At 40.0% G+C, this 23,712-nt stretch overlaps 1 protein-coding gene across 2 annotated transcripts in view; it reads right to left on the reverse strand.

Annotated features, from left to right (window-relative positions):
* The window catches only part of Gtpx (Glutathione peroxidase homolog with thioredoxin peroxidase activity), an 84,005-nt gene extending 60,713 nt beyond the window's left edge, over positions 1-23,292 (reverse strand). Inside the window, exon 1 of one of the 2 annotated variants that reach the window (XM_067145069.2) lies at positions 23,212-23,292. In XM_067145069.2, coding sequence (XP_067001170.1) covers positions 23,212-23,218 — 7 coding nt within the window. In that variant the 5' untranslated portion in view covers positions 23,219-23,292. The remainder of the gene's footprint in view (positions 1-23,211) is intronic. The other variant, XM_067145067.2, reaches the window with a different exon arrangement.
* Positions 23,293-23,712: the final 420 nt, after the last annotated feature.

Here is a 23,712-nt window from a genome sequence, read left to right on the forward strand (position 1 = left end):
GAATGCTCATCAGATACATCATATGACATCCAGTGTCAACTGAAAGTGTCATTTTGGTTCTCACTGCAAACCAAATGTTGTTTAAAGTGTAATTTTATGAAATTTAATACCCAATTGATAGAACGGCCTCAAATTAGTCTAACTAGTGATATTCCATTCAAGGGTATTTATTGATTGTGACAGTATAACTAGAGAAATAGTCAATATTTCCAGTAGCACCTGTTTGAGGCTGCTGTAAAACAGTAGTGTGTACACAGTGTGACGAGAGAAGATGGACGAGGATGATGTAGCAAGGAAGTGTACTGATACGAAGAAGTGCATGAGAGAAAGAGGAAGGCAAGTTGGTATGGATAATTGGGTGTGTCTGTTCTTGTTTTCAACTGCATTCAACACTAACTTGAAGGAAACCACTGGAGAAATGTCATAAAACTGACAGGAAATGTAGTTCCAGTTCATGAATTACCTGGCAGGTCCCAAGACAATAACCACTGTTGGCACTCCCACAGTGAGATTGAAACACTTGGTCAAGTCTTGGGTTCCTGTCCATTTAATTACACACTACGGAATTCATGACATCATCGTATAAGATCTAGGATTGTTGAAGCGCTTAGAAGAACGCAATGTACTAGTGTCCACCAACTGGCTGATGTGTGACATCGGAGAGTCCGTGTGACATAACAGCGCAGAGTGGTCAGGTGCTTCAGTCATAGAGTGGGACGAAGGGACTGCCTCGCTTTGTAGTAGGCACATGCTGTACCGATACATAGTGGTGTTATATAGTAGAGGTAAAGTACAGTACAGTACACTACATAAGCATGGATGAACCGAGCACATCACAGTGCGACAAGCTATCTATGCCTCCGACCTTTTTATCTCTATGGGAAGATCTATATGTATTTGTTGAAAATGTTAGGGATGCTACAGCTAAATGTTTAGTTTGTAGAAAAGCTACGGTATGTAAAAAGATATAATTTACAACGCCAGTACAGTTTGTGTCACGCTACAGATTATCATCAGTATCAAGGCGAAGAATGGTTGCGTGTAATTGCAGAAGTGAAAGATAAATTAACCTGGTGAGCATTTGATCAGTGAGTCAGCAGTTCGACTGAGATTTTAAAATTCATATTTAATTGTAAAGAAACTTAAACCGTTCAGTGATGGTGAATTTGTGAAGGAATGTTTAATCCTAGCCAGTGAGGAGTACTGTACTGTACTACACCACTATGTACGGCACAGAATGTGCCTACTACAAAGTGAGGCAGTCCCTTTGTCCCACTCTGCAAATGAAGCGCTTAACCCGATCACTCTGCGCTCTTACGTCACACGGGCTCTCCGACATCATACGTCAGCCAGATGGTGGACACTGCATTATACAGTCTACAAGAAGGTACATGGATTGTCTCAAACTGGGTCAAGCTGCCGGATTGACAAGAAAACTATACCACCGGGCTCAAGTAATGGGTTCATAATAGGCCCCACAATTAAAACAGAGACATCATCTACACATCTACATGATGTACACGAGGAGAAATGTGATAGATATGAACGTACAATTCCATATTATGCTTAGAAATATCTTCTGGACTCCATAGAGGTATTACTAGGATTGATGGTAGGGGCAAGAAGCATCGTTAATCAAATATTTCACAATTTTTGTAAAAAAAAAAAGACACCATAATTTGAATAACCAATTTATTAAGGATATTGGATTAGCAGCCCTGATAGGTTTGTTAACAATAGTGAGAAATCATTTATACTCTTAGCTATATCTCTGTCCTTTTGAGGAGTTCCTCATGGATTGCAAAATAATTGATTGATACAATTTTTTACCGAGTAATAGATATACCAATTATTTATAGACATATTTTACATGACCTTGGTAGTTGTCAATCCACTTTTTATGTAATCTTTGTCTTTTTTGGCAGCCTCCAAATGGGGGAAGCAGAAATAAATGCATTTCACTCTCTACAGCCCAATACGGAATAGCAGTCATGATGTTTGCACAGAATGGCTTGATATTTCAGTTTCCTTATCAGTAACACAATAACACCTACCATATTAGCTTTGGACAGTCATTATGGGATAGAAGAGCATGAAGAAAATCCTAGCAGAAAGTAGAGAAAGTATCTTTAATAAAAATCATTTACCGTATTTAATGAGTGAAAAAAACAAGACTTTTACACTCTCAAACAGTGAAATAATGATCAAATAATTTATCACCAAAACACATTCACTGTAATATATTTACATCATCAATATGGATTGTACCAAAGGCAATGCCATGATCTACTTGTGTTGTATTGCACTGTGTTTGTCAGTTCATTAGGTAAAGTATCGATTAGGTGGTTATTTATACTTACTTCTTGATTAAACATTGATACGGTCATGAAATGGACTTGTAATAGTTCATTAGGTGTTCAAAAAAACCCATCCATTTCTTCTCATCTGCGTTCCAGCAATGGTTCATCTTAGGTCATATGATCTATCAAGTACAGAGAAAGCCTGCCTGATTCAGTATTTTTTCTCACGAGTTTCACATGGAGCTGTGTTGACCATAATATTTTATTGTCCCCTAAAAGTAAAACTCCATTGTTTTGTTAGGTATGAGATCTTCCACTGTTTGGCGCATAGTTACAGTACAATAGCAGCGTGTGCTCTCCTTTTGCATCCTCATCACTCGCTTCATTCTTAAATTTATATCCTTGAGCAGAATGGGTAGACTGTTCCAAAGAAAGTCAGCATACATTTTCCTGTTCAGTCTGCCTTCAAAAACATTACGGACAAATAACATGCTTTCTGATGACCCTACCCCAGTAATCCACAGTATTGGTATCGGTATTGATTTTCTTGCTTACGCAGCCAGTGGATGTTGATGGAATCCCAGTAGTGGCAATGTTTATGATTCGGCATGCCTATATTGTAAAATGTTGACTCATCCGTAAACAAAGTACTTAAAAAATGTCGATGAGTAGTTCAATCCACATTTACAAATGGCTAGCTAATTGGCAACCACCTGTGTACTGCTGTGTGGGTCTGTGTCCACCATATCGGGCACAATGGCCCAATTTGTATTTTCCTACAGGCTGTTTTACTAGTGTTTTAGTGGGAAAAATCGCCAGTCTCTCAAGCTCATTTCTTTTTTTGCTAGGGGCTTTACGTCGCACCGACACAGATAGGTCTTATGTCGACGATGGGATAGGAAAGGCCTAGGATTGGAAGGAAGCGGCCGTGGCCTTAATTAAGGTACAGCCCCAGCATTTGCCTGGTGTGAAAATGGGAAACCATGGAAAACCATTTTCAGGGCTGCCGATAGTGGGATTCGAACCTACTATCTCCCGGATGCAAGCTCACAGCCGCGCGCCTCTACGCGCACGGCCAACTCGCCCGGTCAAGCCCATTTTAGTATAGCCCAAAATGTGTCTGCACATGGGTAATATATGAAAGAGGAATACAACGTCTGCTGCCGTACGGAGCACCTGAAAAGGAATGCACCAGGAAAATTTATGTAAGAGAGCAAAGGCTTATTAACATCAAAAGTCGTGAAAGGTTTCCGGACTATAGCCTATCTAATGAAGCACTGTGTATCATTACAGGACTGACACCTATTGTTATTAAAACAGAAGAGAGCGCAAAATTATACAGTATTATGAAAGAAATGAGAAGAAATAATTTTATATAATAGACCTTGCAGTGGGAATTGAACATAGATTACATCTAGCAGAAAACATCGCAATTAGTGAGTTCAACGAATCTGAAAATGACACCCTTCAAATATTCACAGAGTGTCATTGGTGTTGGTTCATGCGTACCTATATTTCTGGAAAATAAACTTATACGGCTGTTAAAATTTAAACTGGATAAAAGATGTTCGAATAATTGAGCAGAACGGTTGGCAATTGTGAAAGCACTTGAATCAACTGAAACCTTCTAGCTCATTGATTGAAACATTGGTACCGGTACTAAAGGAAAATATCTCGCAGAAAGCCAAGATATTTACTGACAGTAAAATAACAACAGACTCATTAAAATGTAATAACTACAACTACCTTATTCACCAAATCAAGTTGAAAGCGAAGATTCTTGAAAGGAACAAGTGGAAAATCAATTTCGCCTGGATTAAGGCCCACGCTGCGAATTGCGGGAACAAAGTTGTAGATCATCTGGCCAAGGAAGCAGTGCACAGCAGTGAAATTAGTGTTACAGCAAAATTCCTTAAAGTGTTGTGATTAAGGAATTGAGAGATGAGAGCTTAAGAAAACTGCAGAGTGAATGGGATCATACGACGAAGGGTTCAGTAAAAAAATCCTTTTTTTTTTTTTTTTTTTTTGCAGTGTAATAGACAGACTTTCCCAACATATTATTTAATGCCAATTTACACTGCAATGGTAATGGGTCATGGAAAATTAAGAGCTTATTTTAATAGTTTTAACATTTTAGATAGATTCATATGTCCATGCAATGCCAGTGATTAAACTGTTGACCATTTATTATTTCATTGTGAATTATTTGAGAGAGAAAGAAGCATTTTAATTAAGAATATTTTAGGTACAGAGTCATGGCCAGTGAGCAAAAGTACGTTAGTCAAAAATTGTTTTAAACAGTTCTTAAGTTTCACAAATTCAATTGTATTTGAATAACTGTGGAAAAAGGTTATAAACTTAGTTTTGTTTAATTATTATATCTTTTTTTTACTTATGTACATCATAACAGCCATTAAATTAAGAATGTATGTGACATGTAATTAGAAAATTAAGTTACATTTGTAATATGATTACTCAAAGCATGTAGTATTACTGTCATGTAATGGAGCATGCTGTGAATAAACGGTTAAAAAAAGAGAAAATAGGTGCCTCACTTCTCATTCTGGGTACATTTCAGCTGTACAATCAAGCTGCCTCCCTTCCAACCCACTTTTTCTTATTATTCTTGTACCATATCCTCATTTGTTGTCAGCTGTCATTAAGGCGATCTGATTCTTGTTCTCAGCAACTCGGAAAAGAGTAAGATTACTGAGCTCACACCTATCATTCTCGTAGATTCGGTAGCCAAGATAATCTATATATGCCTATATATAAAGTAAGAGTTTTGTCTGAACATTGCTCAGAATTTAAAAAGAATGGTATTCATGTATCGGTCTTATCCACGGGGGGTTTCATCCATTTTAGGTGCTGTTAATTTTATTACCACAACTTTTTTTTTTTTTTTTTTTTTAAGGAAATGCACCTTTTTAATTTTCCGTCATCTCTGTCTGTCTATCTGTCTGTATGTATGTATGTACGTACGTATGTATGTACGTACGTATGTATGTACGTGCATCACGGGAAAGTGGCTGAAGAGAATTTAATGAAAATCAGTATGTAAAGTCGGGTAATGAGGCTCTACAATCTAGCTATAAATAATTTTATTCATGATGTATATTGTGGGTTTATGCCGTGTAATGAACTATATAAAAAATTCAATGCGTTTCAAAAGGAACCTTGCCTTTCTTCATCAGGAGAAAACCTCAAGTTTCCTTTTTGAAACACGTTGAGTGTGTTTATATAGTTCAATACACGGCATAAACCCAAAATATACATCATTAATAGTTATATGGGCCGTGAAAATCTAAATGATAATATTATAAATAATTTTATTTAACCTGAGTGAAGTGGTAGTTTAAGTGAAGGCCTAAAACGTAATTCTCAAATACCGGTATCTATGTTATTATTGGTCCTTTGATAAATACCACATAATGAAAGTTATATAGAATTACATTTCTGATCATTTGTCTTATACCTTTATAGCATATTGGCTATGATAACAGAGATATAAATGAATTTTGATCTTTGTTGCTAAATCCATATCAATGCAGAACCACGAGAAAATGGATGAACAGAATTTAATGAAAATTGGTATATAAAGTCAGGGAATAAGGCACTACAGTCTAGGCTATAAACAATTTGATTCACGCTGGATGAAATGGTAGTTTAGGGGAAGGCAACTCAAATTTAATTTTTAAATACCTATATTATTGGACCTATCTAAAAGCACTACGTAACGAAAGTTAAGAGAGAATACAATTTCCTATCATTATATCTCATACAGTTTTACACACTGACTATGATAACAGAATTAATGAATTTGCTTAGTCCATATCAACGCCGAGCATTGCTAACATCAAATACAGTAGAGACAATATGCGACACTTCCGGATTTAGCCTTGTTAAAATGGGAGACAAATCACAAGTGGCGCTCCTAGTGGCTTGACCTGAAAATTCGCGCTAAATTCAAATATCAATGGAAATGTATATACGGAAATGGATAAATAAATTACATCTAGAAAGAAAATGTTACTAAGATATTAACTTCAAAGTTGCTAAAGCAATTCTGGATAAATGAATGAATGCTGTGAAAGGGCTTGATCTTTCATTTATGTATTACTTTTTTAGCTTTAGAATTTCTGCCTGAACATTCATGGCTAGATTTTTCTTTCTTCACATTTAAAAGCATTGTATCATCATATTAAAACACTTGTCAACAACAATATCGGCACATTCCTTACACACATGATTCAATGAATTTACATTTAAGAGCTGGACAATTTTCCTTTTAATTTGAAGCCTACTAACAGAAAGAAAATCTATAAATTTAGCCTCAAAAACATTCAAACTTTTCCTATAAGCAATACTTGCCATAATGCCATTACATTAGGATAAAGCAAATTTGCATCATCATATTGTTTCAACAAAATATGTACATATCTTAAATCACCTATATTTTCTTCAGTGCTTGAAAACGCATTATGGCACTCCAAATGGGGTAACTTGGAACACAACCAGCCACACTCATATGCATATGTATTTTCCTGAATTAAATCAAACCCACAGATCACACCTACAACAACACATCGGTACTGAAGGTTAATTGCTGCACTATACAATAAAATATGCATATTATATTTTAAGCCAGTTAAAATATGGGTCGAGCAGGTAAGAAGATTATGAAGTACCAGTACTATAAAAATATCTTTGTCACTGGAAGAATATATATGCAAACACAATATTACTTACATTTTCTTGTCACGAGGGAAACGGAAGAAAGACCGCGCATTCTTCTCTACTTCATAGTTACTGCACCCAAACACAGCACATACCTTTCCCCTTATGTTGAGAGGAGATATCAAGGCACATGCTACTATTTAATTATGTCAACTCACTGAAAACGCATAAATAACACCAAAAACTTCACACACAAATACACGTGCTCTTATGACAGAATCAGTAGTTCTTAGGTCAATCCACTAGAGAGATCTCTAATAGCTGTCCCTCGATATCTCGCAGAGTGTCGCGTATTGTCTCTACTGTATTTGCTAACATGAAAAATATTGTTCAATTGTGTTAACTGGCGATGGTTTTTGTCATTATTTGTCTTTAGGTATAAAACCATGTGGTCATTGGTCCATATCGACAAGCAAAATTGTAAAGATGGTTATAAAAATGAGAAAGAAACATAAAGGATTGATGCTTGATAAATAAAACAAGAGGGAGTCATGAAAGAAGGAAGGACTGCCTTTACATTAGATGCTGTAATATTCCAAAGTCGGAAGAAAACTATATGTGAAGGCCTACAATATCGAAAGCTCATACAACTGATCAACAATTACTTTAAATTGACCACTGTTGTGATGAGATTTGTCTCTTCTGCTGCCACTCATCTCCAAGGGATGGGATTACAGCTGCGTCCCACGTAAAACAGCAGGCTTGAATATTGGAGGAAAGTAGTTAGCGAGTTAGATAACATGTGTACTACAGCTAGCTACAGCAAGGAAAATTGTTAAGATGACTATCGAAATGAGAAAAATTCATGAAGGAATGTAATGAAAGAAAGAAGAAGGACTCCCTTTTCATTGGATGCCCTAGTATCACAGTCAAAAGAAAACTAGATGTGAAGGCCTACGAAATCGGAACCCGATAATTGGCTTTCTTTTATATAGGATGGAAGAGATCAAATCAAGATTAGCAAATAATACAAAACAATATTAAACTGCAAAGCGCGTCGGCCTCTCAACGCTGGATACCGTGGTTCAAATCTGTCTCTCCATGTGAGATTTGTGCTGGACAAAGTGGAGGTGGGACAGGTTTTTCTCCGGCTACTCTAGTTTTCCCTGTCATTTTTCATTCCAGCAACACTCTCCATTCTCATTTCATATATCAGTCATTAATAAATCACTTTGGGAGTGGCGACCTCATCGTACTAATAGCCTATACATGATTCATTCATTACATCCCTGACCTGGTCATTGACTGGACAACAGGTTGTAGGTTTTCATTTTCATTAAATTGCAAAGGGCCACAAAGAGCACGGAAGCGAGTACATAACGATAAACCGCTGACAAACAGAGGCATGTCCACTTATGTATCTCAGAATCTGGGGAGCAACATAACGGGCGGACAAAAATACAATCGTGCTCATGCTAAGTAATTATCCCGTCAGTAATGGGTACTTCAGCCAGTTCTCTTAATATAAATAAAGAACTACAATATCTTGACAGAAAGATCCACAACAATAACAACAATTAAACACTGCACTATAGTATGGTATCACTAGTAACTCTCAATCATAATCAGAAGCATGTCTGTTACTTCTGATGGAATGTAGTACATGTTGTACCCTGTATCATTGCACAAGGAGATGACCTCATACAGTACTGCGTTTAGTAAGTTTGCTAGAGGCTTTACGTCGCACCGACACAGATAGGTCTTATGGCGATGATGGGATAGGAAAGGCCTAGGATTTGGAAGGAAGCGGCCGTGGCCTCAATTAAGGTAGAGCCCCAGCATTTACCTGGTGTGAAAATGGGAAACCACGGAAAACCATCTTCAGGGCTGCCGATAGTGGGATTTGAACTAACTATCTCCCGGATGCAAGCTCACAGCCGCGCGCCTCTACGCGCACGGCCAACTCGCCCGGTGCGTTTAGTAAGAGTGAGGCTCGTCCCCAGCTGGCATTTGTGTCCTCTTGAACTTGTCATACTGGTACACATCCTGCTTATGTCATCCTCCCTTGACTTCCCTGGTCTCGCAGCCTTGAGGTCTCCACACTACTGTCATACAGCAGCCTCACTCAGTCGCTACCAGAAATGCTAACAATTCTTCTAGTTGTACTGTCACCATTAATAAAGAGCCTTGAACAGAATATTGCATTTGACGAATCTTAGGCCGCTCTATCAGTTGGGCACATATAATCACACCTTAAACAACATTTTTCTTGCAGTGAGAACCAAATCAATGCTCTCCATTGACACTGGACGTTGCATGACATACCCAATGAGCATTATTTGTTTGGACTGACTATATTCTACATATTACAAACATAACATTGAAAATATATTCCAAAACACCAGAGAAAAGGGGCCTGACGACTCTCAGGTGAGGCATCCGGTAGAGTACAGAAACATCTATCAAAACTAAGCACATTTATATGGTAATAAGGCCTCTAACTTGTGTGGTAACCTGTTGGCTTGATAACTATGCTTCTATACTTTTAAGTTTCCACAGGGACTGTAATGTTGAGTGTATCAGTTAATGAACTATAGTCTTTTAACATAACTGGTTTAATCTGTATATACTACACATAACCCAACACCAAAAATACTAAGATATTTGCTGTAATTGTTATTGCAATACAAAGAGGTTACATAACAAATCTCTCCTTTTTATTAATGAATAAATAGATGATAAATCAATAGAATGCTGTATATATGTGTGTTCAATTTTCATAGTCTTCAAACCAGACCAGCAGTCTTCAAACTCTAGTGCTCATTCTTAGGTTAGATGCCTCCTGATGCCCAAGTTCTGGTGTCCCCTGTTGGTCTTCAACAGCCTAAGGAAAAAGCTCATCTTCCTCTAATGTATCAAAACTGCCCAGTGATCTGATATTGTTGATGATGTCTGATCATGCTTCACCTGCTCTAGAAAACTTCTGTTACATCTAACAGAATTTGCTTCTTGAGTTTAGACCACATTTGAATGAGGTAACATTGATTTCCTACCGACAGTTCCGTATCACCTCATGTCCTGAATCCAGACCTTGTCTCAGAATTGGAGAAGTGGAAGCATTTGCACCCCATTCCTTTCATCAAAATATTGTTTGTTTTGCAGTTTTATTTCTAAAGTCGTTCTTTTGAAACTGGTTAAACTTCTGTTGAGATATCTGTTGGAAAGTCATTGCCAATAGTAAAGTGGATCACAGCTTTCTACCGTACAGCAGCTCATCAGGTGAAAGATCCAATTCTAATGGAGTGTTCCTAGGTGGATGTCACTGCATTTCGAAAGAATCCCCTTTATCATATTGAACGCTTTCTCTGTAACTACGTTTGCATGAGGGTATCTGGTTTCAAATGTAAACCCGTATTGTACACCAAATCTTTTCGATTCCTCAGACATGAATTGGGTGCCTCCATCTGAATGGAGAACCAGAGGCACACCCCATGATGCGTGAACACATTTTTCAATCATGCTATACAGTAACTGCTCGGGACATCAAACTGTCTATGTACACCAGCTCTAGGAAACACGAGTAATAATCTTGAATAACCAGGTACCATTTGCCAATGTGTTTCAATAAGTCCGCTGACTTGCTGCTGCAGATGTTGTGGCAATTCTCCAGTCATTAGGGGTTCAGCATGGGAATCCTACGTATTTTCCAATTTTCCAAATATACTCTGCAGTTGGCTACAATATGCTCAAAGTACTTTGAGCATTCTGGCCACCACACCAACTCCTTGGCCTGTCTTCAGCATTTAACCAGTCCCTGGTGTCCACAATATAACTTTACCAACATTTCCTGTCAAAGCTCTCGCAGGATAAAAATCTACGTCTGTCATTAGCAAGCCTTTCACAATGTTCAGCTCTGATCTATGTTTCCAGAACACCAACAATTTTCCCCATTTATCATGTAGAATATTCCTGGCATTTTTTTTGCATTCAGCATCATCTTTTTGTGTTCATCAGGGGCTGATGATCTAGATGTTAGGCCCCTTTGTACAACAAGCATCATCATCATCATCATCTTGTGCTAGCTTTATTTCTTGGAGTTTAGAGTAGGAGCATGGCAATGCTTTGACAATACTATCTACAACCATCTGTTGTCTTCTGAAATGTGTGCCACATCCAAGAAAGTGGGAGAGACAGTAGAGAACAGTGATTAATTTGCCTGGTATATATTTAACAACATATTCAAAATGTGACAGATGCATTCTGGGTCTCTGTATCTGCATAGGAACGTCACTTAGTTATTTGCTTTCCAATAACTCTACCAGCGGCTTGTAACCCGTGTTTAATTTGAAGGATGCACCCAATAAATAAGCTTGAAATCTCTCACATCCTACGTCAAGGCCAAAGCCTCTTTTACAACTTGGGCATGCTTTGATGATGATGCTTGTTGTTTTAAGGGGCCTAACATTGAAGGTCATCAGCCCCTAAGACAACTTGGGCATATCTTTGCTCTATAGTAGTCAGGGATCTTGACACATTACATACTGGCAATCAAACAGTCTTCATCAAACTGCTCCAAAATAGCTCCCAGCCCATAAGAAGAAGAATCTGCTGTAACTCTGGTAGGTACGCCTTTTTTGTATATTGTATATCCTTAGAGTCAGAGATGATGTAAGAATACCTTTGATCTTCTCCCGTGCTTCCTGCTGTACATGTGTCCAGACTCACTGGCGATTCTTGTTCAGCAATATCCACAAAGGGGCGGTCATTTCGGAAAGATTCGGGATGAATTTCATTATACAGTTCACCATTCCAAGATACTGTTGAAACTGAGGTACATTACATTACATTAGATTACATTACTTTCTCAGTATCAGGTAGGATATTACCGTCCTGTAGTGTGTGGTCTAGGAATTTTACCTTTCGGACACCAAGATCTGATTTATTTGGGTTGAGGGTAATCCCATATTCGTTGAGTCTCGTTCACAGAGTTGAATTGCATCATCACCCTCAACAAGTACATCATCTATAAGATTAACAACTCCTTGGAAGCCCTGTCATATTTGATGAATATATTTTTGAAAAACTTCTGAACCAGATGTAATCTCCATGGGGACCCTCTTAAAACATAATCTGCCAGACAGGGTTCTAAATGTTGTGAGTTTATAGCTATTGAGGTCCAAATGGATCTGCTAGAAGCCATTAGATGTGTCTAGTCTTGTACAAAAATTTCCACCCTCAAATACACCAAGACACTCATCAACTGAGGGTAGCTGCCACCTTTCCTGTTGGACATATTTGTTTAGCTAAGTGTAGTCCACCATATCCGAACCCTACCATCTTTGCGTGGCACCACAACCATAGGGGTACATCAAGATGTAGGTTCCTCTACTGGCTCGATTATCCCCTCCTTAATCATCTTGTCCAGCTCCGTTTTAACTCTATCTCTTAACAGAATTGGCACACAGTGGGGTGCAGTTATAGCAAATGGTTTAGCTTTACTACTCAGCCTTACTGTATACTCCATTCCTTTCATTGTGCCAAGTTATTAAACATTCCATGGAATCTTCTAATGACATCAAGTCCCACTTCATCTATATTTAAATTGACTAGGTTTAATTTGGACAGTGCCTCTCTGCGTAAGAGAGGGCAGGCTTAATTCTGAACTACGTATACATCTTCTAAGGTCTGCCTATCCTTATACCTGGTAAGACCTGGGTCACTCCTTTCACAATTAAAGGCAATTTAGCGAGACCGTAACAAGTTTATATCAGTTTTCGCTAACTTGAACGCCAAGTTTATTAGAAAAATCAGTTCCTATATCAGTAATGTCAGTGTCAGTATCCAGCTTAAACATTAATTTCTGTTCAGCAATTTTTATGGGTAGCTTCCAAGACTCTGAGTTCAATTCCAGTACTATCAGTTCACCAAGAAAATCATTCTCTTCCTCTTGTGGCTATCTTTTATCCCAAAGACTGACTAGTTTTTTTTTTCCCCTACAAAGCTTTATAACTTTCCGTATCTCTAACGACTCTCTGCTGTTGCTTCAAGCTGTCTTGCCAATTGTACAGCCTTATTAAGATCCAGATTGTCTATCGTATGAAGTTTTTCTGAAAGAGCCTGATCTAAGACACCTATACCAATCAGATCTCTAATTACACTGTCTCTCAAATTTTCAAACTGCCATTGGTCAGAAAGGTCATTAATGAAAGAATCTATAGGTTCCTCCTTAATCTGTTTTCTTTTGAGAAATTTAGCTCATAGATACACAATATTTTCCTTAAATCCAAGAAACTTTTCAAACTCCGTCTTGACCTTGTCCTACTTGCCACCTTTTTTTTGCTACGTCGCACCGACGCATATAGGTCTTACAAGTAACTATTCTCATTTTGGTTCCATATTGAAGATGACGTATGTCTCGAATATTATTACAATATTTTTTAAAGTCTTAAATCTCGAATATTATTACAATATTTTTTGAAGTCTTAAGACTTCGAGGCATATAGGTCTTACGGCGACGATGGGATAGGAAAGGCCTAGGAGTTGGAAGGAAGCAGCCATGGCCTTAATTAAGGTACAGCCCCAGTATTTGCCTGGTGTGAAAATGGGAACCACGGAAAACCATCTTCAGGGCTGCCAACAGTGGGATTTGAACCCACTATCTCCTGGATGCAAGCTCACAGTCGTGCGTCCCTAACCGCACGGCCAACTCACCGGGTTTACTTGCCACTAACCACCTCATTCAACCTGAAGGACTTCAACACACCTTCACCCTCGTCTCCCCCAAACAATATAATAGCATACTCATTTGTTCCTCCTCATCCTTGCACTTCAATCCAGACAAAACTTTTAAAATGTTCATACCTTCTAATCCATTGAGGCCAATCTGATGGCTCTTTAAAGTTAAATATCTCAGGAGGGGGGACTTGGTAACAACTGGTACCGTAGCTTTCATCTGACAAGTAGTGGTATTTACCGGGCGAGTTGGCCGTGCGCGTAGAGGCACGCGGCTGTGAGCTTGCATCCGGGAGATAGTGGGTTCGAATCCCACTGTCGGCAGCCCTGAAGATGGTTTTCCGTGGTTTCCCATTTTCACACCAGGCAAATGCTGGGGCTGTACCTTAATTAAGGCCCTGGCCACTTCCTTCCAACTCCTAGGTCTATCCTATCCCATCATCGCCATAAGACCTATCTGTGGCGGTGCGACGTAAAGCCCCTAGCAAAAAAAATAAAAAAAGTATTGGTATTTTCCATTTGATTGAATGGTTCAGACAGGTTATAAACAAGATCACTCATAAAATAAACACCTGACATCATTTAATGTTGAACATATCAGTTAATGAACTATAGTATTTGCTGATAATTGTTTGCCAATATCTGAAATCAGACTTTTAGCCCATGACACCAAGTCCCCATCATTTCGACTGCGAATACCACAAAGATGTAGTTGTCCGTTACTGCTCTGTATTTCGCCCTTTTGTTGAGCATGGCCAATTCTGCAGCAGAACCAGCAGCCTTGCAAGTGTGAAGCAAATGAGGTGGTGCTAAAGTATGGACACACGTGACATCCTACAGGAGAGATCTGACTTTGTTCCATGGGACTAAAGTCAGACCATCAGGATGGTTTCCATCTGTGCAACTAATTCTACTCAGTTCTAGGACAGAAGGGACACTGATAGATGTAAAAACTTTTTTGATAATGTCATGAATTGAACAATGTCTTGAAAATCGACCAGCACTCTTAGGGCCAACTGGTTTATTTTATATTACACAAAACCCAACATCCACAATAGTAAGATATTTGCCATAATTGATATCTCAATACAAAGAGGTCACATAACACAACAGCGACGAAGATTTAAAATGCAGATAAAGAGTTATTCAAATTTTGTTATGAGAAAGTGAAATAATGAAATATGACAACTGTTTCAACAAGAAAGGAAAGACCCCCTATAAGTGAGGTGGTAAAATATATCCTCAGTATCCATTGCCTGTCATAAGGGGAATCCCAGGGAGCATGGGTTGGTGACCAGGGGGCCCTTAGCTGAGTCCTAGCATTGCTTCCACTTACTTGGAACAGACTTCACACTTTCATTTATCTTATCTGACATCCATTGGCCAACTCTTGATCTTTTCGGACTCCAACACTACTTAATTTGTATGGCCTAGAAACAAGCTGGTGGAATGATAGAGTAAAGCATACAACTGAAGAAAGAAACATGGCAAAGAAAAACAAGACGGTAAGATGATCACCGCAAGTACACACCAGAGGGGTTTCTCCTTTCAGTAAATAATAGTGCGTTACTATACCGTAGCCAATCTGAAAATGACATAATACCACTGCTTCCCTCCGAGAAGCCTGGAAGGAAGTCTTCCATACCTTCGTAGTTCCTTTTATCGCTCTCAGCTTATTTGGGAGAAGGCTGGCCTGCCACTCCATCTTCCAATAAGACATAACCAAATGTTTCAGCTGAGAACAAAATAATATCACTCACTGGAACCTTGTAAGGCAACGGGGGACAATGTGACACCTCCTTGGCAGCCGTATCAGCTAACTCGTTTCTCTCTACACCCCTGTGACTTGGAAGCCACATGAACGTAATTTTGGTGTTAGCATCCAAACACCCGGCCAGCTGGTCCTGGGTCCGCTGCACCAGAGGATGCCGAGGGAAACATACATTAATAGATTGTAGCAAGTTCAAGGAGTCAGTACACAGCAGAAAGTTCTGGCGTTCATAAGACAGCGCATACTGCAGAGAGCTTCAAAGATAACACAGAGCTCTGCTGTGACACACTACGGGCTTCTGGTAGAGGAAAAAGAAACTTGTTATTGTCACCAACAAACGCACAGCCTACTTTCACTTCTCCCTCGAACCATCCGTGTAAACAACTACTGAATCTGGATACTGGCTAACAACAGTCAGGTAAACCCTCCGATAAATAGAGGGGTCCAGATTCTCTTTTGAGCCAGTGTCCAGGATAATTTCAGGTCGTCATGTTATCCTACTGAGCCCTAGCATTGCTTCCACTTACTTGGAACAGGCTTCACACTTTCATTTATCTTATCTGACATCCATTGGCCAACTCTTGTTCTTTAATGACCCCAACAGTACTTAATTTGCATGGGAGGTACCTACTTGGTCGTTTGACAAGACAAGGAGCCGAAAGTACATCAAACAATCTGTGACTGCTATCCAAGCGTGTGGATAAGCAGCGTACAGCGGACAGTTTCCATTATGGAGTATGCAGGGATAGCTTGGGTTAAGTGCCATATGTTGCAAATTTGGAATATAGGACAAGAGAATTTGTTGGTGCCTCAGGTGTAAAGGCGGCACAGCAGATTCAGCGAGAATGCTACCAATGTGGTTTGTGCGGTATGCTCCTATTACCAACCTAACTCCACTGTGGTCGTTGCTACTCAGTCTTGCAAGGATGCTTTGCCTGGCTGATCCATATGCTGCACTGCCGTAGTCTAACACAAATAAAATGTGTGCCCTATAGTCTGTCCCCAGAGTAGAGCCGCTAAGAAACTTCAAAATATTTAGTTTCTTAGTGCATTTGGCTTTTACCTGACGAACATGTGGCTCCCACGATAATTTACTATCAAAAAGGAACCCAAGAAATCAGCAAGTGTCAACTACAGGAAGAGCGACACACCCTAAATATAGATTAAGATGGGGATGAAGAGTGCGCTTCCGGCAGAAGGGGACAACAGAGGTCTTTGCAGTTGAAAACTGAAAGCCATGTTCTAAGGACCACTGTTCCACTCCCCTAATAGCTTGTTGTAATTGTCACCCTGCGACTGCCATATTTTGGGAGCTAAAATGCAGAGCAAAATCGTCTACATATGTTGTTTGAGTCATCAGTCCATAGACTGGTTTGATGCAGCTCTCCATGCCACCTTATCCTGTGCTAACTTTTTCATTTCTACGTAACTATTGCAACCTACATCTGCTCTAATCTGCTTGTCATATTCATAACTTGGTCTACCCCTACGTTCTTACCACCTACACTTCCTTCCAAAACTAACTGAATAAGTCCTGGGTGTCTTAAGATGTGTCCTATCATTCTATCTCTTCTTCTCGTCAAATTTAGCCAAATGGATCTACTCTCACCAATTCGATTCAGTATCTCTTCATTCGTGATTCAATCTATCCATCTCACCTTCAGCATTCTTCTGTAACACCACATTTCAAAAGCTTCTATTCTCTTTCTTTCTGAGCTAGTTATTGTCCATGTTTCACTTCCATACAATGCCAAGCTCCACACGAAAGTCTTCAAAAACATCTTTCTAATTCCGATATCAATGTTTGAAGTGAGCAAATTCCTTTTCTTAAGGAAGCTCTTCCTTGCTTGTGCTAGTCTGCATTTTATGTCCTCCTTACTTCTGCCATCGTTAGTTATTTTACTACCCAAGTAACAATATTCATCTACTTCCTTTAAGACTTCATTTCCTAATCTGATATTTCCTACATCACCTGCCTTCGTTCGACTGCACTCCATTACTTTTGTTTTGGACTTATTTATTTTCACCTTGTACTCCTTACCCAAGACTTCATCCATACAATTCAGCAACTTCTCGAGATCTTCTGCAGTCTCAGATAAAATAACAATATCATCGGTAAATCTCAAGGTTTTGATTTCCTCTCCTTGGACTGTGATTCCCTTTCCAAATTTCTCTTTGATTTCCTTTACTGCCTGTTCTATGTAAACATTGAAAAGGAGGGGGGGGGGGACAAACTGCAGCCTTGACTCACTCCTTTCTGGATTACTGCTTCTTTTTCAAAGCCCTCGATTCTTATCACTGCAGACTGATTTTTATACAGATTGTAGATAATTCTTCGTTCTCGGTAACTGATCCCATCATCTTCAGAATCATAAATAGCTAGGTCCAATCAACATTATCGAATGCCTTTTCTAGATCTGCAAATGCCATGTACGTGGGCTTGTCCTTCTTGATTCGATCCTCTAAGATCAGACGTAAAGTCAGAATTGCTTCACGTGTTCCTACATTTCTTCTGAAGCCAAATTGATCTTCTCCCAACTCAGCTTCAACTTGTTTTTCCATTCTTCTGTAAATAATACATGTTAAAATTTTGCAGGCATGAGATACTAAACTAATGGTGCGGTAGTTTTCACACCTGTCAGCACCGGCTTTCTTGGGAATAGGTATAACAACATTCTTCCGAAAATCAGATGGGACTTCTCCTGTCTCATACATCTTGCACACTAAATGAAATAACCTTGCCATGCTGGTTTCTCCTAAGGCAGTCAGTAATTCAGAGGGAATTTCATCAATTCCAGGTGCCTTGTTCCTATTGAGGTCACTCACAGCTCTGTCAAACTCTGACCTCAAAATTGGGTCTCCCATTTCATCAGCATCAACAGCCTCTTCATGTTCCAGAACCAAATTATCTACATCTTTACCTTGATACAACTGTTGGATATGCTCCTGCCATCTTTCTGCTTTGTCTTCTTTCCCTTGAAGTGGCTTTCCATCTGAGCTCTTAATATTCATACACCTAGATTTCCTTTCTCCAAAGGTTTCCTTGATTTTCCTGTATGCAGCATCTACCTTTCCCAGGATCATACAGCCGTCGACATCCTTGCACTTCTCCTTCAGCCATTCTTCCTTAGCTACCTTGCACTTTCTATCCACTTGATTCTTTAATCGCCTGTATTCTTTTCTGCCCTCTTCATTTCTAGCATTCTTGTATTTTCGTCGTTCATCAATCAGGTGTAGTGTCTCCTGAGTTATCCACTGATTCTTAGTTGATCTTTTCTTCCTTCCTAACATTTCTTCAGCAGCCCTACTGACTTCATTTTTTATGACTCTCCACTCTTCCTCTATAGTGTTTCCTTCAGCCTTTTCATTTAGTCCTTGTGCAACATGTTCCTTGAAACAATCCCTCACACTCTTTTCTTTCAACTTGTCTAGATCCCATCTTTTTGCATTCTTTCCTTTCTTCAATTTCTTCAACTTCAGATGGCATGTCATGACCAACAAGTTGTGGTCAGAGTCCACGTCTGCTCCTGGGAAAGTTTTGCAATCCAACACCTGGTTTCTGAATCTCTGCCTAATCATAATGAAGTCTATTTGATACCTTCCAGTGTCTCCAGGTCTCGTCCACAAATACAGCCGTCGTTTGTGGTGTTTGAACCAATTATTGGCAAGGACTAAATTATGATCAGTGCAGAATTCAACCAGCCGACTTCCTCTTTCGTTCCTTTGTCCCAATCCAAATTCTCCTACTGTACTACCTTCTCTTCCTTGGCCTACCACTGCATTCCAGTCTCCCATCACAATTAGATTCTTGTCACCTTTTACATATTGTATTAAATCTTCTATCTCCTTGTATATTCTTTCGATTTCTTCATCATCCGCTGAACTAGTAGGCATATAGACCTGCACTATTGTAATGGGCATTGGTTTGGTGTCTATCTTGACGACAATAATTCTTTCACTATGCTGGTCATAGTAGCTTACCCGCTGCCCTATTTTCTTATTCATTATTAAACCAACTCCTGTATTTCCCCTGTTTGATTTCGTATTGATAATTCGGTAGTCGTCTGACCAAAAATCTTGTTCTTCCTGCCAACGTACTTCACTTATACCAACTACATCTAACTTTAGCCTATCCATCTCCCTTTTCAGATTCTCTAACCTACCACAACGATTCAAACTTCTAACATTCCACGCTCCAACTCGCAGAATGTCAGTATCGATCTTCCTGATGATCGCCCCCTCTCGTGTAGTCCCCACCCGGAGATCCGAATGGGGGACTAGTTTACCTCCGGAATATTTTACCCGAGAGGAAGCCATCATCAGTACATCATTCATACAGAGAGAGCTGCATGTCCTCGGGAGTTAGTTACGGCTGTAGTTTCCCGTTGCTTTCAGCCGTGTAGCAGTATCAACACATCTAAGCCATCTTGAGTATTATTACAAGGCCGTATTAGTCAATCATCTGGACTGCCACCCTTGCAGCTACCGAAAGGCTGCTACCCCCCTTTCGATGAACCATTCGTTAGTCTGGTCTCTCAACAGATACCCATCCGATATGGTTGCACCTGTGGCTCGGCTATCTGCATCATTGGGACACACAAGCCTCCCCACCGCAGCAAGGTCACATGGTTCGCAGAGGAGGCATCAACATATAGCGATGGTATTATTGCTGAACCAGCAGTAGCTACGTTTTTGGCAATCGCGAAGAGGGTGGCACTGAGAACTGATCCCTGTGGGTCTCTATTTTCCTTGAACATGATATTGCGAATATGCCCTCCCTACTTGGACATGGACTAGATAGAGGGAGAAAAAATTTGCAATAATAATCTGCAAGTTACCTTGTCATCTTCATTCTTCAATGATACAGGACTGAAAGGATGCCTTTTCTACGTCAAAGAAAACAGTCACTAAATGCTGTTTTCAGAGAAATGCATTCTGGATAGAGTTCTCCAGGCATACAAAGCATCAGTGGAGGAGCAGGAAGGTTGAAAAACCACGTTGGCACTTGGGCAAAAGTCCTCTTTTCTCCGAACACCACACAAGTCGGCGATTCACCATCCTCTCAAATAGTTTACACAGACAGACATTTGTTGCTATTTGCTTTACGTCGCACCGACACAGATATGTCTTATGGTGACGATGGGATAGAAAAGGCCTAGGAATGGGAAAGAAGCGGCCGTGGCCTTAATTAAGGTACAGACCCAGCATTTGCCTGGTGTGACAATGGGAAACCACGGAAAACCATCTTCAGGGCTGCCGACAGTGGGGTTCGAACCCACTATCTCCCGATTACTGGATACTGGCCGCACTTAAGCGACTGCAGCTATTGATCTCGGTATACAGACAGACAAACAGGTCTGTAACTTCCTACATATTTAAGATTTTTGTCAGGCTTGAGGAGAGGAATTACTCTTTCCTGTTGCCACTGTGACATAAACTCACATTCTATCCACATTTGGTTGAATACCCAAGGAGATATAAGAGACTACCCTTGCTGAGGTATTTCATCATGTGGTATGGACATTATCTTGTCCGGGAGACGTGTCCTTGCGAAGTGCCAAGGCACTGCGGAGTACCCACTCCATAAAGGACACATTATAGTCATCAGAAACTTGAGTGGGAAAACTGAGATGATGACGTCCTGCCTCTTGCTTCACAGCCAGGAAATCACGATGGTAATTCCCGGAACCAGACACATCTGCAAAATGGCTTGCTAGATGGTTAGCAAACATGGGTGGATCAGTGACGACACTGCCTGCAATGGAAATTCCCAGTACATCCGAAATACATAGAAGTTAAGTTTACACTTGAGATGTTGGTATATGTGATGTCATAGACAACACATATCTCTCCTATGAAGCTTTCTTACTCTGCCGAATAAAAACTCCACCTAAACGTGGAGTTTTTAAAATGTTAAAAGTTGACCACAGTAAGCTGGCTACAATAGCGCTAATGAGCGTGCTATTGTTCTTTTATAGCTGCTGCAATTTCTTCATTCCACCAAGGAATGAGTTTTCATCGAGGATTCCCTGAAAAGGTTGGAATGGACTCCTCAGCAGCAGCAAGAATAACGTGTGTGATATAAGTTATATCGTCGCCTATGCTCCAGCTGTTTGCATCATTAAAGACAGCTAGTGGTGTGAACTTTGGCCAATCAGCACGTTTAACGATCCATTGGGGAGGAGCCTCAATGGATTTCTGTTTCAGGAAAGTAAGAATAACAGGGATATGGTCACTGTTACAGAGGTCATCGTGTGCATCCCACCAAAGCAAGGGAATGAGAGCTCGGCTGCAAAGACTAACGTCAATGCGGGAGAAGTTGCTGTATGCTATGCTGAAATGTTTTGGTCCCCTGAGTCAAAATGCATAAATCCAGCTCTCTTACTAACTGTTCCAACTTCCTTCCCCTGCGCAAATCATTTCAGAGCCCCATAATGGGTGATGGACATTACAATCATCCAATAAGAGGAAGGGAGGTGGGAGCTGATCTATAAGATCAATTACATCATTTATATTAAGAGGCTGGCCTGGTGGAAAATAAACATTATACATTGTTGCCATGACAAGCAGTGGAACTTGTACCACTACTGCCTCCAGCTTGCCCTTAGTGGAATGCCTTTGCTGTAGGTATCAGAACGAACAAAAATACCAACGCCATCGGAAGCCCGGTTAGCATAATTTCGTTCTGTCGAGTAGGAGTCCCACCTTCGAGCTTTTACTCTTTGCGGATTTGCTCACAGGAGCAACAACCTCGTTGGGCGCAGTGATCTTCATTGGTGATGAAGTAAACGACGAACCTGATAGAATACCAATATAGTTGGTCCGTTATGGGACATTATAAATTTTCCAGCTAACTCATTCCTGGTTACCAGCATTTCGCCCCAGTGTACTAAGTTGGGCTTATCAGTTGGTAAATAGCACACCAACCAAGACGTGTGGCTAGTGCGTACCGTGGAGGCCACTGTGGAGGCTACTTGCAGCCATCGGCAGTGCCAATGCACTACAAGAGACTTTGTCTCATTTCCAAAAACTGAGGCCTGCCTAGCCATCAGATGATATAGATGAACGACATTCACATACTCCATAGTGTATACATATTAATAAGTATAGATAAACAATTAAAAAATAATTAATAATACGGTAATATGTCCTGGCGTTTGACTGTGCGGGGACCTGCATTGTCAGGCGGATACTACTGTGCGGGCAAATGGCGCTCCCACCCAATTGGACTTCTGGGACACCGTCAGGCTTTCGAGTGCAGTCGCACACGTAAGAGGCCCATCCCCAAGCAGTAAACACATCAAGAATTTTAAATCGGTCTAAAACTAACCCTAAAAAATAGGGGAGACTGATGGACACAATGTCCCCTTTTAGTCGCCCTCTACGATAAGCAGGGATTACCTGTGGATGTATTCAGCCGCACCCCCCCACCCCATCCACAGGAGTCCAACACATGGTATCAAAACCACAATCCATTTCCGCGCCTACATCACCCCTTTTTGTCGCTTCTTACGTCAGGCAGGGGATACCGTGGGTGTATTCTTCATTTTCATCCCTCACACACAAGGGGTGTCGCCTCTTATGACAGGCAGGAGATACCGTGGATGTATTCATCTGCGTCTCCCACCCACACGGGGTGACCTGTACAGAAATACTTGTGCAAAGAATAAAAATTAAAATAGTGACTAAAATTAATTCTATCCTGATATCACTACATCAGATGAATCTCACCCCTCATGCGGTCTTTCTTTGAGCTGCTGTGGGTCCAATTAACGGAAAAATCGACTTATGTTTACGACCTCTTTGACCTTTATATTATCTTTGCTTATGACCAGGGCTACCACACACAAAACTACATAAACCCTAGATTGCCTACTGAGATTAAACCCACATTCAGTGAAAAAGCCAGATCACAAATTAGTAAATGACCAATTAAAATGTAAATACATACTTATATTGAACAATTAAAATTTGACCTCAATCAATCAATCAATCAATCAATCAATCAATCAATCAATCAATCAATCAATCAATCAATCAATCAATCAATCAATCAATCAATCAATCAATCAATCAATCAATCAATCAATCAATCAAAATAAACCGGTACTGAAAATAATCAGCTGAAGTAGTATTTCGTAGTATGTTCCGAGTTGTCAGTGGAGAGATGGCGTGGAATTACACTAGTGGACGAATAAGTTTGAGTAGGTAGGCTAGCTAGAGCCCTGCACG

Source organism: Anabrus simplex, chromosome 4 (assembly GCF_040414725.1).
Source record: "Anabrus simplex isolate iqAnaSimp1 chromosome 4, ASM4041472v1, whole genome shotgun sequence".
Classification (NCBI taxonomy): domain Eukaryota; kingdom Metazoa; phylum Arthropoda; class Insecta; order Orthoptera; family Tettigoniidae; genus Anabrus; species Anabrus simplex.